A 16,726-nucleotide genomic window follows, 5' to 3' on the forward strand; every position below is an offset into this window, starting at 1 on the left:
ACAAGTTCAAAGGTCAAGCTTTGCCAAATTTGATCATTCGAAAAAGGGCCAAAAATTTGTGGTCAAATCCTAAAAGGATAATCCCATAGCTACTGTTGATTGCTGAACAAAATTGCTGGAAAAGTAAATTTACTAACTGTTCTTTAATTATTATGCACATCTATGTCAAGTGACTCATAAGGGAGTAAAGAATCTTTGAATGAATGTTTACAGCATAACGTCAATGGTCATGGGGTCAGTAAAACCATTCTTGTGTACTTCAAACTCAGTGAGTCACAGCGATGACATCATAGTGGTCACATAAGGTTTGAGACGAGATCTGCAACTCTGTGGATTTTCTATTTATTTTCAATTGCATCTACAATTCTGCTTTGGTTAACATTTATATTGTTATACTGGACACAGTCTCTTAATAGCAAACTTCACCTTTGTTCGACATTGGTATCGGTAATTCTGGTCGGAGGGACCTTCCAAGGACAATTTATTCTTCCTCCTGGCAACCTCTTGAAGTCAAACTGGCAACAAACTTTTGGGTCTGGTCCACAAGAATGTGGAACATCATAACTGTAAAACGGCATCATGTGACAGAACATATCTGTGGTAGACTCATGATCTGTCAAAATAGTAATCAAAGAACGGTACACTCAAATCAAATCAAAGAAAATAGTAATCAAAGAACAATACACTCTTATAGACTTTGAACAACAATGACTAGTCAACAGTTACGTAAAGATAAATGAAATGGCAAACTGTACTAGACTGATATCTAGCACCAGGGTACTAGTATCTAGCAATGAGCAATAGAATATAGCATTAGAGTACTAGTTCTTATCATCTGAGTACTAGTACTCTAATACTACAGTACTGATATCTAGCAATGAGTACTAGTACATAGCATTAGAGTACTAGTACTTATCATCTGAGTAATAGTATCTACCACTACAGTACTAGTATCTAGCAATGAGCAATAGAATATAGCATTAGAGTACTAGTTCTTATCATCTGAGTACTAGTACTCTAATACTACAGTACTGATATCTAGCAATGAGTACTAGTATATAGCATTAGAGTACTAGTACTTATCATCTGAGTAATAGTATCTACCACTACAGTACTAGTATCTAGCAATGAGCAATAGAATACAGCATTAGAGTACTAGTTCTTATCATCTGAGTACTAGTACTCTAATACTACAGTACTGATATCTAGCAATGAGTACTAGTATATAGCATTAGAGTACTAGTACTTATCATCTGAGTAATAGTATCTACCACTACAGTACTAGTATCTAGCAATGAGCAATAGAATACAGCATTAGAGTACTAGTTCTTATCATCTGAGTACTAGTACTCTAATACTACAGTACTGATATCTAGCAATGAGTACTAGTATATAGCATTAGAGTACTAGTACTTATCATCTGAGTACTAGTATATAGCATTAAAGTACCTAGTACTTATCATCTGAGTAATAGTATCTACCACTACAGTACTAGTATCTAGCAATGAGCACTAGAATATAGCATCAGAGTACTAGTAATTATCATCTGAGTAATAGTATCTAGCATTGCAGTACTAGGATCTAGTAATGTGCACTAATACATAGCATTAGAGTACTAGTACTTATCATCTTAGCACTAGTATATGAAAAATTGTGAAAAAGATATCAATTGATTCAACTCACCCCAATTTTGTCTCCACATAAATTCCAGCTGCTGTCGCTTTCCAAGATATTTCTTAATTTCATAATGAGTTCTCTGGATTACCATGGCATCAAAGCCCATTCCTTTTAGTAAATAGGCTAGGGTTGGAGACATTCCAAAGGGGTCTATAGACCAGCTAATCTTTGGTTTGATACCTGAAATGATCAATTATTCAGTATGTGGGTCATTGGGAAAAATAGAGGTCCAACTTGTGACCACTTTGGTGCTCCTGTTACACTAGACATTTTCTGAAAGGAGGCTAGGGCATGTCTAACATATATTGACACGATTTTTAATGGTATCAACATTGATACTGTAATAGGAATTGGGACAAATAATATCAGGCACAAGTCTACAACATCACACAATTCCTAGGATCTTTGTAAATTTCTTTGCTGATAACAACCATGCTATACAGGAGAGCATCCAGCTAGTACACAGATTCTGCATTTAAAGTTTAGAACATGGCATATATTTTCACCTTCTATCACCCTCTGTAAAGTTATCATACAGTACCAAATAAAAGTTGGTGTATCGACCAACATCAACCACTACAATCTGCCAAGTCCGTGTACCTATTTTCGATCTGCGAACTCCTTGTACTTCCTTTCAAAGCCTGGTTGACTAGAAATTGAGGTATTGTTATAAAAAACAGTACAATTCTACTAATGCCTCACCTAACATTTCGTCCATCCATTCATGACCCTCGATATATTGATCAAGGATGGCAAAGTAATGAGTATTAGCCTCATCTACCATAACCCAGCCACCTGTCACTATCTCCCACTGGCCACTGCTAATTAACCTGTGAACAAGAAATAACACAAGATCAGAGTGGTCAGTGTTGTACAAGCCAGATCCTGCAGGTTAGCAAAAGTAATATTTAAAACAAAAAAACAGACCATTATTATTAAATAATGATAAGGGCAGACATTCAGAACGGAAGCTTTAGTACTTAATTACTCACACTGACAGTTGCTAATTAACCTGTAGAGAAATAACAAGAAGATAAATGGGATAAATTCAGAGGTTAAAGTCTCAATACAGTATGTGTTACTGATGAATTTCGGAAAACAAACTTCCAAAGTAGATTCAATTTTTCTTAATATTCTAAATGCACTCTGACCAGGTGGGTTTAATGGAGAAAAGCTGTCGCAATGGAAAGAAAGAAATATATTTTCTGTTGCCCTAATGGGGCAAACAATTTAACGTAAAATCACTGCCACCGCCCATGCCAGCATGTTCATTACACAAATCTAAACAAAATAGTCTTCAAGATTTTAATGCAGTCCTATTCTCGTATCGGCCAAAGGAAACGTCTGAAAACACTTGTTTATTCATTGTAATGGAAGAAAATGACATCATTTTGCAAGCTGCGCCTTTAAGACTGAGAGAAAGGAACTATTCAAGAGAAGGGACCTAACACAGGCTAGCCACGAAAGTGAAAGTAGTCCTTGGCCTAACGGTGGTAATCAAAACAGAGAGATTTGATTTGGCACATGATCTGTTGGGCGGGTCTTGAAAAATTTGATTGACATTTGTAGAATCTACGGACTTGTTAAAAAATCTGGCGAATTTTATTCAGCTCAAAATTTTAACGATAGTTAACTCAATTAAAATATTGAACATTGATATTAAAATTGAATAGAACGGAGTCATTTTCACTGAGCTTTTAGTGCAGTAAGCTCAAAAATTGAAACAAGTACTGAGATTTGAAAATCTCCTGTCACTATCTCCCACTGACAATTTAACCCCTGCTAGGTGATCTGCGGTGAAACATTCCAAATGGCTGGTTTGGATGCTTATGAGTGACAGACCAACTTGTCTTTTCAACGTTTTGCACTCTTGCACTACTGAATCTACATCTTTTGTTACTGACCTCCCACACTGACCGGTCATATTGGTTTGACCTGCTACCTCATAAAAACACATCCCTATCAGCAATATCTGATGGATGCAATCTGTGCTACTCATAACAGGGGGAGGGAGGAGTTATGTGCAGTGAAACTATTCTCATGTTAAAGAATGAGAATTCCTTGCCCAAATAGCCTTGCCCACATAGAATTCCTTGCCCACACTCCGGTGCCTCCGAATCATAAGGTCCCCAGTTCGAGTCACTCCAAGAGTTATGTATGTCGTCCAGTTACAGAGTTGTTCACAATTGACAATTCATAATCATGGACGTTAAATATGAATGTAAGAGACTGCCTTCCGTCAGCTTGCGGCTTTGATAAGCCAATGATGGCTTCTTCGCTAGTTCCTGCTTGCAGGAGGATCTAAAATACATACATACATACACACAAACCATCATACATAGCAACAGGCACAGAAACTCAGCTCTAAACAGCTCATAAACATGACAAGCATTAAACGGAGGGGCAATAGCATCACATGGTATTTAGATATAGTGAAGATGACAAATCAATATGTCAACCCACCATACAAGAACCTGTGTTAGTAACCCAACAATGTTGGTTAATATTGGGACTATTGACCTATAACATCAGAAATATAGTGTAGTGTAGTGACTTTATGTTTTTGTCTTGGCATTCCCAAATAACCACATACAGTTTATACTCTCTGACAAACAATACTTCATCAAGATGGATATCTTCATCCCTGGTGAAGGAAGGCATGAATGGAGAATGATAAATGGTATAATCATCGCCAGTTAGTACCAAAATCATGTAAGTTTTGGAATATTCATTTCCTCACTTACATGTGTCCTCAAAATGTATTTAAATGTATTCCAGAATTTATGAATAGCTGCTTCACAGATTCAGACCATGGGAATTAAAATATTCCATATCTCAATTACCTCTCACAATAGGGCACCAATCAGTTTATGGCACCCCAATTGTACCAGAGGGCACCACTCAGTTTATGGCACCCCAACCATACAATAGGGCATCCCTCAGTTTACGGCACCCCAACCATACAATAGGGCGCCACTCAGTTTATGGCACCCCAACCATACAAGAGGGCACCACTCAGTTTACGGCACTCCAACCATACAATAGGGCATCCCTCAGTTTATGGCACCCCAACCATACAATAGGGCACCACTAAGTTTATGGCATCCCAACCATACAATAGGGCACCACTCAGTTTATGGCACCCCAACCATACAATAGGGCATCCCTCAGTTTATGCTCCCCAACCATACAATAGGGCATCCCTCAGTTTATGGCACCCCAACCATAGAATAGGGCGCCACTCAGTTTATGGCACCCCAACCATACAATAGGGCACCACTCAGTTTATGGCACCCCAACCATACAATAGGGCATCCCTCAGTTTATGGCACCCCAACCACACAATATGGCATAACTCAGTTTATGGCACCCCAACCATACAATAGGGCACCACTCAGTTTATGGCACACAATCATATAATAGGGCATCCATCAGTTTTAAGGCACCCCAACCATTCATGTTCTAATCAACAGAAAGGTCAACTAAAAACAGTAACTAGGAAATTAAACGCAATGTGTGTATGAGCCAAATAGCCAGATCCTGTTACCTTTTGGCTGCTGTTTTCTTTGCTTCCGTTGTTTTCCACCACCACTCTGCGAAGTAAGATATCTCAGCCCAAATGAACTTCATGGCTGGATATTGCTTTAATTTTTCTACAGCATTGTCCAGGATGTGCTGGGTCTGATCTTGGTAATACTTGGAAAAGGTTTTGATCCACCCTACAAAACAAGAAAAGGGTAAAAAGATCACTTTAAAAGAAAAATTCTTCATGGTCTACCAAAGAGCAGGAATTTTGTTAAAGTTGTCTACAGAGCAAACTTGGTGTTCAAGAAGACTGATAGGTCCCAGTATCATACTTTTACTAGAAATCACAAAAACTTACTGGTTTATATATTTACGAGTGACAAGCTTACCTGTCTCCTCACAACCTTAGCACTCTCTATCTACCTGGCCAAGAGTAACATTCCAACTTCTAGCAAAAGTATGGTTTTGATTATACAACATTTGGCTCAGGGGTAGCATGTTTATGCTGTTACTAGCCACATGTATTAAATGACTTTGGCAACCACACTTCGACAGAGCCTGTTAAAATGGTTCACACAATTCAATTAACAGTTTAAGAAGCTCCCTTTCCTTTAATTCCCTTTCCCCTACTAAACCTCCACCCCTCCTTTCATTCCCCCCTCTGTACGGACAATCCATGACTACTACTGTGAAGTGGGGACAGTTACTGTGAGTGCAAAGACCTGATATAGCAACAGTAACTTGAATACTAACCAGGATCATTGTGAGAATGAGGCACAACATAAACTTTAAGAGGTTTGTTTTTCCACTCATCAGCATTGTATGTGATATCAAAGCCTTGCTTCCAGACACCACCATTGGCATTATTGAAGTCCACCTCATCATAGACATTCATCATCTGAAAGAAAGATAAAGAATTGTCAGCATTAATAATAGTTGAACTGACTATTAAATTTGAACAACTTTGATTCACCAGTTGCTTTGATTTAACCAGACAAGGATCTGATTCTGAAAGCAACATTTGGTAGGATACATGAGCAGAACAGGACACAGATAAATGCTTACCATATCAACACAAAACCCTGAAACATGGCATCAGTAAAACCAGACCGGGGCGGCGAGGGGGCAGGGGAGGGAGTGGAGGAAATACCAAGTGCAAACAGTGCTCAGTATTACTCAACATTCTCTAACGTATTCTAACTAGACTCTGATCAAACTTCTAGAAACTAGGCTTGACAACCTTGCAAAAGATGGGGAAATGTTTCCTTGTTTTGTCTGTAACAAACTATCTATAATTTATGAAATCGTGCAATAAAACCAAAATATAGGGTTCAAATTTTTAAAAATTCATATTTACACAGAGCATCTATTTTTCTTCAAAATGGAAATTTAAATGATTTGATTTAATGTATCCTTTTTGATATTTCCTTATCATTCCCAGTTGAACTTAAATTTTCAAAACTGTTGATTGTGTTACTTACCTTTTAAATGTCTTTACTCTTTAATCGCTTTCCTTTTTATTGTAATTTTTGTATCATGACTTTTTATACTCTCCTATTTATTAATTTTATTTTATGCTATTTATACTGGAATAAAGGAAACTGAAACTGAAACTCATCAGTTTTGGGAAACTTTTATATTTAAATCAACAAACAAACTAGAGGTATGGTTTGATAAAGAATAATACCATAAAGTGAAACAATGTGTATTCATATTAAAATGCCCAGGTTTATACTGCAGTTATAGTCATTGTCAAAACAACAGGACAGCAGGTAATACTTTGCACTATGTACCATTCCTTCTGAGTTCTTAAAGCCATTTGCTGAACTGCGATATACATGTGATTTTTCCAAAAATTAAATTCCGATTGATCACCCCAAGCACTGTTACTATATGGGCTACAGCATCTATTTCAAACTTAAATTTTTGAATGCTTAAATGATCAGCTTGATCTAAGAACAGTTGTCATGGAGAAACCTTTATGTTTCGGTGGATTATCATTCAGGCAAGAAAGTGAGAGGCTTATCTCAAACAACATCATACAACATAGACTGACAATAATTGCTGTAAAATTATTGTTTGGCTTATTACCTTAGCTATAGAAGCTGTTCATGGTGTTAAGTCACTGTACTAATTTACCAGATATTGGCATAAAATATGCTAACCAATGGCCATGCTTGTTTCTCTTCAGAGTTGTGTTGACAAACAACCTCAAGAGAAATCCTATTGCTACAGCAAATGAAATAACTCCATGCATCATCCGAATGACTGCCCAGCACTTATTGGATACTTACTCAACAGATTCAAACTGGCAATGAAAATGTTGACAGAATTACCATCAGATCTCTCCCAAATATGGAGTCAACCAAAAGTAGATTTATGAAGAAATTGCACTTTTATGTTTTTCACCACATAAGTTCTGCCCACTTCATTAATATGCATGTTACCTGTACCAAAACAATAGGGATCATCACAGGAATATGGCAATGGGATACCATTGCATATGTGGAGTGTTACAGTAGCTCAGTGGTTAACACCGGTGCCTTTCAATCATAAGGTCCCCGGTTCGAGTCACTCCAAGATTAGTGTATGTCGTCCAGTTACAGAGTTGTTGACAATTAACAATTCATACTCATGGACGTTAAATATGAATGTAAGAGACCGACTTCGGTCAGCTTGCAGCTTTAATAAGCCAATGAGGCTTCTTCGCGAGTTCCTGCTTGCAGGAAGATCTAATATACATATGCCAAATATTCTTCCTAAATGGTAGTTATCGGAAGGAGGTGTAAGTGGGCATTGCCCAGGGAGCGAGGGCGCAGTGCTTAAATGTTCCAATGTGTAGTTAGGTAGATAGGAAAGTGCAAATGTGAATGGTAGACAGGTAAGAGAGGAGTGAAGTAAATTAACTCAAACCAATTATATAGTTCTTGATTTTTTACTTTGAAGTCCTGTCCACAGGAAATACTGTATATGATCTGCACTGAAATCATTACATAGGGACCATTGCTGGATCATACTAAGGCATCATGTTGATACAAGTAACTAATCTTGTTTGGCCCAACCCCCCCCCCCCCCTCCCCTGAAAGAAATTTATTCAGCCAAAACCAAACTGGCGCTGAAATTTTGATGAAGTCTAACAACACATCTAGATATCATTAAAGAAGTTAACCAGATTTTGTTTATAAATAACGCATTTGCACTATAAAGTGTTCCACTTAAAGGCCCATCCCTCTCCCATTCCACTCTTTAATATGTATGTGATCTGCATCAAAATCAACATGGCCATCTCTAGATCATGGGGTATCATTGTATCAAGTATAAAATAAGTTCCAAGCATAGGTGCTAAGACCAGAAGATTTCTTTCAAATAGTAGCCATTTAGTTGTGACTTAATTTTATTTCAATAAGGTCATATCTCTCATTATTGATTACTTTTCTAACCATTAATCCAAGTTTAGTTGTGATATACTGTAACAAGCGTTTCCCACAGCACAATATGACTTTGTGCTCAATGCACTGGTAGAGTTGTACAGTTTCATCAAATTCTAAGTATGCATTCCCCTACCTTCACATATACACAGAAGCTCAGTATTTTACACAGTAGTCTGTGCAATACCTCATACACAGGGACTAGTACAATATAGACCTAAGAAAGACCTATCAGTGCAAGTTCATTGGTTCAACTATCCCACTTATCTATTGACTATTTAACTACAGTATACTGGTATACCATTACTGTGATATCCTCATACAACTATGCCTTACTCTTTAATGGCAGTGAAAGATCTCTACTGAAAGTGTCAGTAATTTTCTCACCAAATTACAAAAAGAGAGCTGCATTATGAGAATATTAATAATAATAATGACCAGCCTGGAAGGCAGCTGTTTTATGATGCTAAGTAGCTACTGTACATACAAGTGGTAGAAGCTGAATAGCTTGTGATCTACACTTGTATATTTATGAAGAAAAGTCCATAGTTCAATTGAACCCCTTAACAGTACAGTACATCAATTTCATCATTGATGCTTTTTACATACTGTACTACCGACACTAAATGCATGATAACTGATATTAGCATATTTTACATGTGGTTTGCTTATATACCGTATGAATTTGTAGTGTTTACCTGTAGTACATTCTGAAAAGAGATCAGTTGTCTAATTTGAAAGTGACACACTATTTTGTGACACACAGTGACACAAAACTTATTTTACCAGTCACCAAAGAGTTTCCCATTGGATATTCCCACTGATATCTTAAATAGGTATACTTAAATGTCTCAGACAATTCATATATTACTTTCTGTTTTGACTCATGCTCCAAACCCCCTCTCCCACTTTTCAGAGGGTAACTGATTTTACCAGCAGCATAATGGGCTGAGTCACAAGGACATTATGCAGCACTTCTGTAAAAGTATCCAGAAATACGTCTCTGTAAAGTATCAGACAATAAACTGAGGCTCACATGTATCATAAACAAAGACATACAGTAAATATTACCATCTCTGAACAGTTTGCTGATATATATTTGTTTTCAGCAAAATACTATGTGAACTATACGTAGAAAATGTTATTGTGTAGGAGAGGGATATAAATTTATATTACATGTATAAGGTTTACCGTCAAGTCAAATAGAAGAAGTAGGAACAAATATGAAATTATGGACTGCTCCAGCCTCTCTCTAGCCCCGACTCCTTCTCCTGCTTGTCCTCCTCCTCCTCTCCATCTATACAAAACAGATGAATAATAAAACAAAATACCTGTATATCTGCTGATGTTCCACTTTCCCCTGCTGCAAAAGAACATTCCATTTGGTTGACATGTGCCTTGGCTCCCAAGTTAAGTGGGGCACCATCGTCCCTATCATCACCCCCTCCTCCGCCTCCTTCATCTGCTCTCTGATGGAATACCCATGGGTCTCCCTTTACATTATCCTCTGGGTCTCCACCTGGAGCTATCAGCTTGGGATTAGGACCTCCATTTGATATGACCTTAAGAGCATCCTTCAATTGATTAATGATGTTGTGGTTTTTGTTCAAATCTTTTTCAAGAATGCCTACTTTGTCTTCTAAAACTTCTAACTGCCTCTGTGAAGAAACAAGATCAAAACCAATCACATGACATATCTATGCTGATGACACTTGACTGCAGTGTGGAGAGGTGTTAAACAATCCACTAGATAAACATCTATAAAAATGTATTCTGTCAAACTCCATGATGCTTGATATGAACAAAGACAATGTTTCACTGATAAATTTGGCACCTGTGTATATATTTTGACTTAAGCCTTAGTAGTTTGCAGAAGACCTTCCAGTGCCTGAGAGTTTTGTGTTCACAGGGGATGGCATGCCTGTGTGGAATACTGCAGGTTCCCTTATGGCTCCTGTGATCTGATGGCATACAAATATGTGAGTGTGTAATTATGCTTTACTAATAATAGTTTTGTGTATACATACAGAAAAAATATTACAATGTTTCAGAGAGATGCATCTAAACACACAGTAACCTGCAGTACCAGTTTCCGCAAAAATATATTTTAGGAATTGTAGGACATACAGTAGCTCTGAAAACTTCAGTGCCTTAGCAAATGCTTTGGGGATAAACTTAAGCACCAAACTGGATTGTGTACATGGCAACAGCTTTCTTGAATTATCCCTAAGTTGCACTACTGTAGTATGATGGTTTCATACCCTATTAACCATGCCCTAGAAGTATGTTAGTTTCATACACTAGTAACCCACCCCTAGAAGTATGTTAGTTTCATACCCTAGTAACCCCTGCCCTAGAAGTATGTTAGTTTCATACACTAGTAACCCACCCCTAGAAGTATGTTAGCTTTATAGCAAAGTAACCCTCCCCTTGAAATATGTTACTGTAGGTTCATAGTACCTAATAACCTGTCCCTAGAAGTGTGTTTAATACCCTCGTAGCCCTGCCCTAGAAGTATGTTAGTTTCATACACTAGTAACCCTCCCCTACTAGTATGTTAGTTTTATAACATAGTAACCCTTCCCTTGAAGTATGTTAGTCTCAGAACCTAGTAACCCTCCTCTAGAAGTATGTTAGTTTCACACCCTAGTAACCCTCCCCTAGAAGTACGGTAGGTTACTCTCATACCCTAGTAACCCTCCCCTACAAGTATGAAAATTTGATAAACTTGTAACCCTCCCATAGAAGTATGTTAGTTTCAGAACCTAGTAACTCTCTCCTACACGTAGGTTAGTTTCAGACCTTAGTAACCCTCCCCTAAAAGGCTAGAAGTGTGTCAGTTTCATACCCTTGTAACCTTCTGCTAGGAGTATGTTAGTTTCAGACCCTTGTAACCAGGTCTCTAGAAGTAAGTAGTTTCAGACCCAAGTAATCCTCCCCTAGAAGTATGTTAGTTTCAGACTGTTGTATCCCTCCCCATATATGTTACATTGAATATTTACACTTGTACCTTTCCATTGATGTATGGCACATTGTATTATTTTCTTTTGGGACCCAGTAAAACTTGATCAACCTAGCACATTTGGATAAGGAATTTGCTCTTTTTGCAAAAATTCCTTACGGCTCACGTTTTGCTTCGCATTCGTGGTACACTCCTCAAAATGACGTCACACTGTGACATGCGTTCATGTGCTTTTATGCATCACGTTTCTGGTCACTTTAAACTTAGCTGCTAACTTTGATATCAAGTTTCCTTAAATTACTGTCTCTTTCGACTAAACAGGCACCACAGTATTGTTTGTGTACTAAAGTACTTTAGTATGAGCCAAAAAATAATGAACATTTTTGCCAACAGCTACTGTATGCATTTGAAGTCATCATGCTTGGATGTTCCACATGTTTACTGTTAACAGCCCTGCATCAACATCATTAATTGACATAACTGAGAATGAATGTTTAGAACAGATGACATGGTGTATGTATACTAATATCCTCTCATGACTAAACCTTTCATTGTACTTATATCCTCTCATGACTAAACCTCACATTGTACTGTACTAATATCCTCTCATGACTAAGCTGCATAAAACCTTTCATTGTACTAATATCCTCTCTGACTAAAGTAAGCTGCGTGAAACCTTTCATTGTACTAATATCCTCTCATGTCTAAGCTGTGTAACCTTTCTGCACTAGTGGGCTAGAGAACCGAAAGGTAAAATTCTTTTAAAAACATTAGTAGTATACAAACTGTAAGTCACTTTCACATGAAAGTGTATACGACATATTACACACAAATTTAATTTAATCATGTATGGCATAACATTGCCAAAGTACAGTAAGCTACTTAGCCTCGGTCCCCTGGAGTGTACAGTATCATATGGACACAGTTTCATAGAAGACCAACTGATAACACTGGACACCTCTGGTAATAATCCTAAATGGAAACTGTAAGACTGAACATGCATTCCCTTGCTAAAGAGTGTTTATGGTAATTCTATCAAATTTGACAAAAGAATGTTTTAAGAAATAAACTAATAAATTCAGTTTATCAAAATGTTTTTTGAGGTCAATTTAGTCTCCAGTGGTATTAGAGGCAAGGGAAGCATTGATGATCAGTGGTAAATCCGTAGAGCATGTTAGTAAACCTTCTTTAGGTAGATGCTTGCAGTCCACATCCCCTTCCTCGGTAATGCAATAAATAACCATGGCTTCAGGTTTTTGGTTTGGTTGAGTTGTTTAAGGATTGGAATTTGGAGCACCAAGAGCCATCTCTTGACCTCTATGTTATCTCGTTCTTTGAATTTAGGTTGCAATTGCCCCTCTGGTGTGGTGGGATGGAAAGAATTTTGGCACATCTGCTTCCTAGAGCTACATCCTAAGGATAAACTCTCTCTTGAAACCTTCTTCGACTATGTCCAGAACTCAAACATTTCAGCCATTCCCCCCACCTTCAATGCTGTCCAAGTGAGGTGAACACCGATAGGGCCTAGCAGTGAACATCAGCCTGCTGAAAGAGTGTTTGCCAGCATGCCAGTTGTAACCTGCTCAGCTGCTACCTCATCTGATTCCTACCAGTACCTTTAACCAGGGCTTCTACCTCAAGTCTAGCCTCTTTTATCTGATATTCCACTTTGGGATGGAAAAGTCAAGATCTAAACCACTCTGCCATCCTGAGTATTAGACTTGGATAGGGTCTCACGACAATTAACTTTCTCAGATTGTAATATTTGTTTGAAGGTAACCGCGAGCATTCTGGCCTTTGCCTCTATCAATGGCCGTTTAATAGAGCTCTGCAAACACACACATCAGGACTAGCCTTGAGAGCAGGCAAGACAACTTGCTGGCAACAGAAAGTCTCAGTGCCCTACTTGTAAGAAAACTTGCATGATTGACTATGTACAGTTAGATGTTCGACTAATCCCCAGAATCCAACGGGAAGTTCTTTTTGCTCTAGCAGGCCAAGGAGAGGGTTATCTTCATCAGAGGACAAACTCAACTTTTAAGTAATTCAAAGATTGGGAATGTATCTTACTTTCTCCCAAAGCCTGTTGTACAGTATCTCTGTATAAGAAATCTTGATGACTTAAAAATGGATACAGGGTTACATGTACTATGGAACGTGTCACATGACTGCCATGCATGGTAGGGTTCCTCTTAAAACTGCAACATTCAGTTTTTCTTCATATTAATGATACCGTACCAAGTGTGATCTTCATGAATCCAAGCTAAGATACTGTACTTTTGAAGTGATTGTGTTTACAAGGTTTTCAGACTTTGGCCTCATAATTATCACCTTCCAATGAATGTAATATCCATACAAAAACAAAGAGTGCATCCTTTAGGACCAAATGAACATTCCAATTTCAAAATCAAAGATATTAAAAATCAAACAACTATTAGGTATTGTGGCCTCAGTATTAGTACCTCATCACAGAGAACCTTTAACCTTAGATCTTTGTTGTAAGAAAACTGTATTAATGTGTCAGTTCAATACTTGTTGAATAAATGCTACATAAATTGATATCTTTCAGGGTTTCTTCATATGTAATGTATGCTCAATGCATAACCTAATACATTTGGAACTGTAAGTGAATGCCTCTCACCTGTGCTTCATTAACTTGACCTGGGTATCCAGCAGTTTGGCCACTTTTGTCCAATATTAGATACATTGAAATCACCACCAGCAGAAAGAAGCCACAGCCTACAATCAACACACGCTTGGGCCTCATGGTAAGTTGTAGTACTGCAGGAGCTTTATAAGATACTAAAACAAAAAATAATAATTAATGATCTTACTTTATTTACAAAGATTTAATTTACATCATACACAGTAACAGATGCATCATGAGTGTTAACATGTCGTTTGGACCTAAAAGAATATATTGGCAGTGTAGGGCCTATCATTATAATTTAATATAAAAATATGTACAGTCCTTCCCAGTCATGCAGAGTAAGTGAGGTCATCCCAGAAATTTATACAGCAGATAGGTTGAATATCCCATATTTATATTTCTGTACAGTATGTACACTGAAGATTTTTAAAGGATATTCTGGTGACACAAGTTGATCACTTAGCAAAATTGCTGAAAATTTCCTGAATCTGTAGAGGAACACCACATCCTCATGGCATTTTGCTTTGCAAAGATATAAAGTTTAAAATTTGGGAAAATTTGTAATTTATGCATCTGCAATAGCAGAATGGATGTCATCAGGGCAATTCAGTTGAAATTGTCTTTGTTATTCTTTATTATTTTGTCATTCACTTCAAATCCACAGAGAAATAGAATATTTATATCAAAAAGATACATTTTCATGAAATTCTAAATACTTTGACAGCTAAGCAAACATTTCAAGTGTATTCAGGTTTCAAGGATAAATATACCAGAAGATTATAATAGTCTACGTAAAGCTTTTGAAGAGATTTTGCTCATATGACATCACAAATTCCTACTATGATACGCTATGGCAACATCTAAAAGGCTGGGAATATCACTAAATGATGACATTATGCAATAATACACAGGGTTTTTTTTCCTTTCTTTGTCCCCATGACTAGGATTTATCTAAGGATCTAGCTAAATCACATGCCTGAAGGGGCTTTCTAGTGGGTTTGATTCTTGACGGGCTCCAAAAAAGGAAAGTTTTTTTTAAACCCTCTCAACTTTAGCTCAAAAAAGATACAAAAGTTCACAAACAACAGAACTTTCTAAATACACTAACAGCACTGCACATTAAAGGTACACTGTACAACTTCAAAAGCATAAAAACCATGTACAGTTGGTCATCATTTAGGTTCCAGTGATTGTCCAATTGTGCCTTGAAGTTATCCAATGAAGTTGCAGGGAGTTACCGTGTTGAGCAATTCATATGAGAAATTGATATAGTAAAATATAAGTTGACATTCGTTGACATTCTCAAGGTAACTGTTATTGTGTAACACTATACACTAACGTATATGCCTAACGTAAGCCTAAGTTAGGCCTGTAATTTTAGGCTAACAATTCTTCTGCATTGCAAGTCTTACAAAACTGTTAACCAGTTACCTGTTCGTAAAGACTCAGTGATAGTTGGAGAGCTGTAGTGGTATATAGAAACAGCACCTCTGATAAAGTGTTTTTCTTTTCCTTTTTGGTTACAAGAGAATTGCCATGACGTGGAGACGAAGTAAATAATGCTTAACTGATATATGTAGCTATTTCGCGGAATAGGGTCTTACGCTAGTCTAGAGCTTGATTACATCGGCGCATATGATCATATATAATTTGATGGCTAGCTTAGTATGGTAATTAGGCATTACAGTAATAACACAGTAACACTCACACCTACGGTTAAACTAACAATTACCCCATTTATCAAACATACTTTCCTATTTCATCTTGGACACTGCTTTTAATGTGGCAGAAAGCAGTATCCTCATTACAGATAGTTTCGTGAATTTCACTAAAAGTAAGAAAATTCTACTCACTCAAGGGTAACTGTTAACAGGTTGAAATGTACTGAGTAATAGCAGTATATTTTTATTTTTTAACTGAGATTATCGTCACTTTGTAGAGAACTTATGGCAAGCCGTTTTAGTTATTATTCTTGTATTTACTGTTATCATCAAATATTTGATGATATCAACAATTCAATTGCTAATATCACCAATTATTTGCTGATATCAGCAAATAATTGGTGATATCAACAAATATTTGATAATATCATTAATTATTGATGATATCAACACATATTTGATGATATCACCAATTATTTGATGATATCATCAATTGAACTGGTGATATCAGCAAATTGCTTGTATCAGCAATTCTACATATCGTTAATTGATTGGTGATATCAGCAATTGATTTGATGATATCATGCAAATGATTTGATGATATCAACAAATGATTTGATGATATCAGCAAATGATTTCATCTGCTGATATCACCAATTCAATTGCTGATATCAGTAATTCAACCGTGAAAACATTGCTTTTAAGATGAGCGCCCCCACTTTAGTTTGTTGGAGGCAAAAAGGAAACTTTCACTGGCCTAGCCTGTGTGCATAATGCATACATACGTACATAAGCCTACCTTGTATGTACATAGCCTAAGTTG

General features: G+C 37.1%; 1 protein-coding gene across 2 annotated transcripts in view; it reads right to left on the bottom strand.

Annotated features, from left to right (window-relative positions):
• The window catches only part of LOC139966819 (alpha-mannosidase 2x-like), a 45,653-nt gene extending 29,406 nt beyond the window's left edge, over positions 1 to 16,247 (bottom strand). Inside the window, exons 1-8 of one of the 2 annotated variants that reach the window (XM_071970192.1) lie at positions 16,096 to 16,247; positions 14,234 to 14,394; positions 9,962 to 10,288; positions 5,956 to 6,100; positions 5,225 to 5,396; positions 2,380 to 2,507; positions 1,684 to 1,857; positions 427 to 613 (exon numbers count right to left, since the gene is read on the bottom strand). In XM_071970192.1, the coding sequence (XP_071826293.1) occupies positions 427 to 613; positions 1,684 to 1,857; positions 2,380 to 2,507; positions 5,225 to 5,396; positions 5,956 to 6,100; positions 9,962 to 10,288; positions 14,234 to 14,359 (1,259 nt within the window). In that variant the 5' untranslated portion in view covers positions 14,360 to 14,394; positions 16,096 to 16,247. Of the gene's footprint in view, positions 1 to 426; positions 614 to 1,683; positions 1,858 to 2,379; positions 2,508 to 5,224; positions 5,397 to 5,955; positions 6,101 to 9,961; positions 10,289 to 14,233; positions 14,395 to 15,673; positions 15,858 to 16,095 lie in introns of those variants that run through there. The other variant, XM_071970191.1, reaches the window with a different exon arrangement.
• Between the last annotated feature and the right edge of the window lie 479 nt (positions 16,248 to 16,726).

Source organism: Apostichopus japonicus, chromosome 4 (genome assembly GCF_037975245.1).
Source record: "Apostichopus japonicus isolate 1M-3 chromosome 4, ASM3797524v1, whole genome shotgun sequence".
Classification (NCBI taxonomy): Eukaryota; Metazoa; Echinodermata; class Holothuroidea; order Aspidochirotida; family Stichopodidae; genus Apostichopus; species Apostichopus japonicus.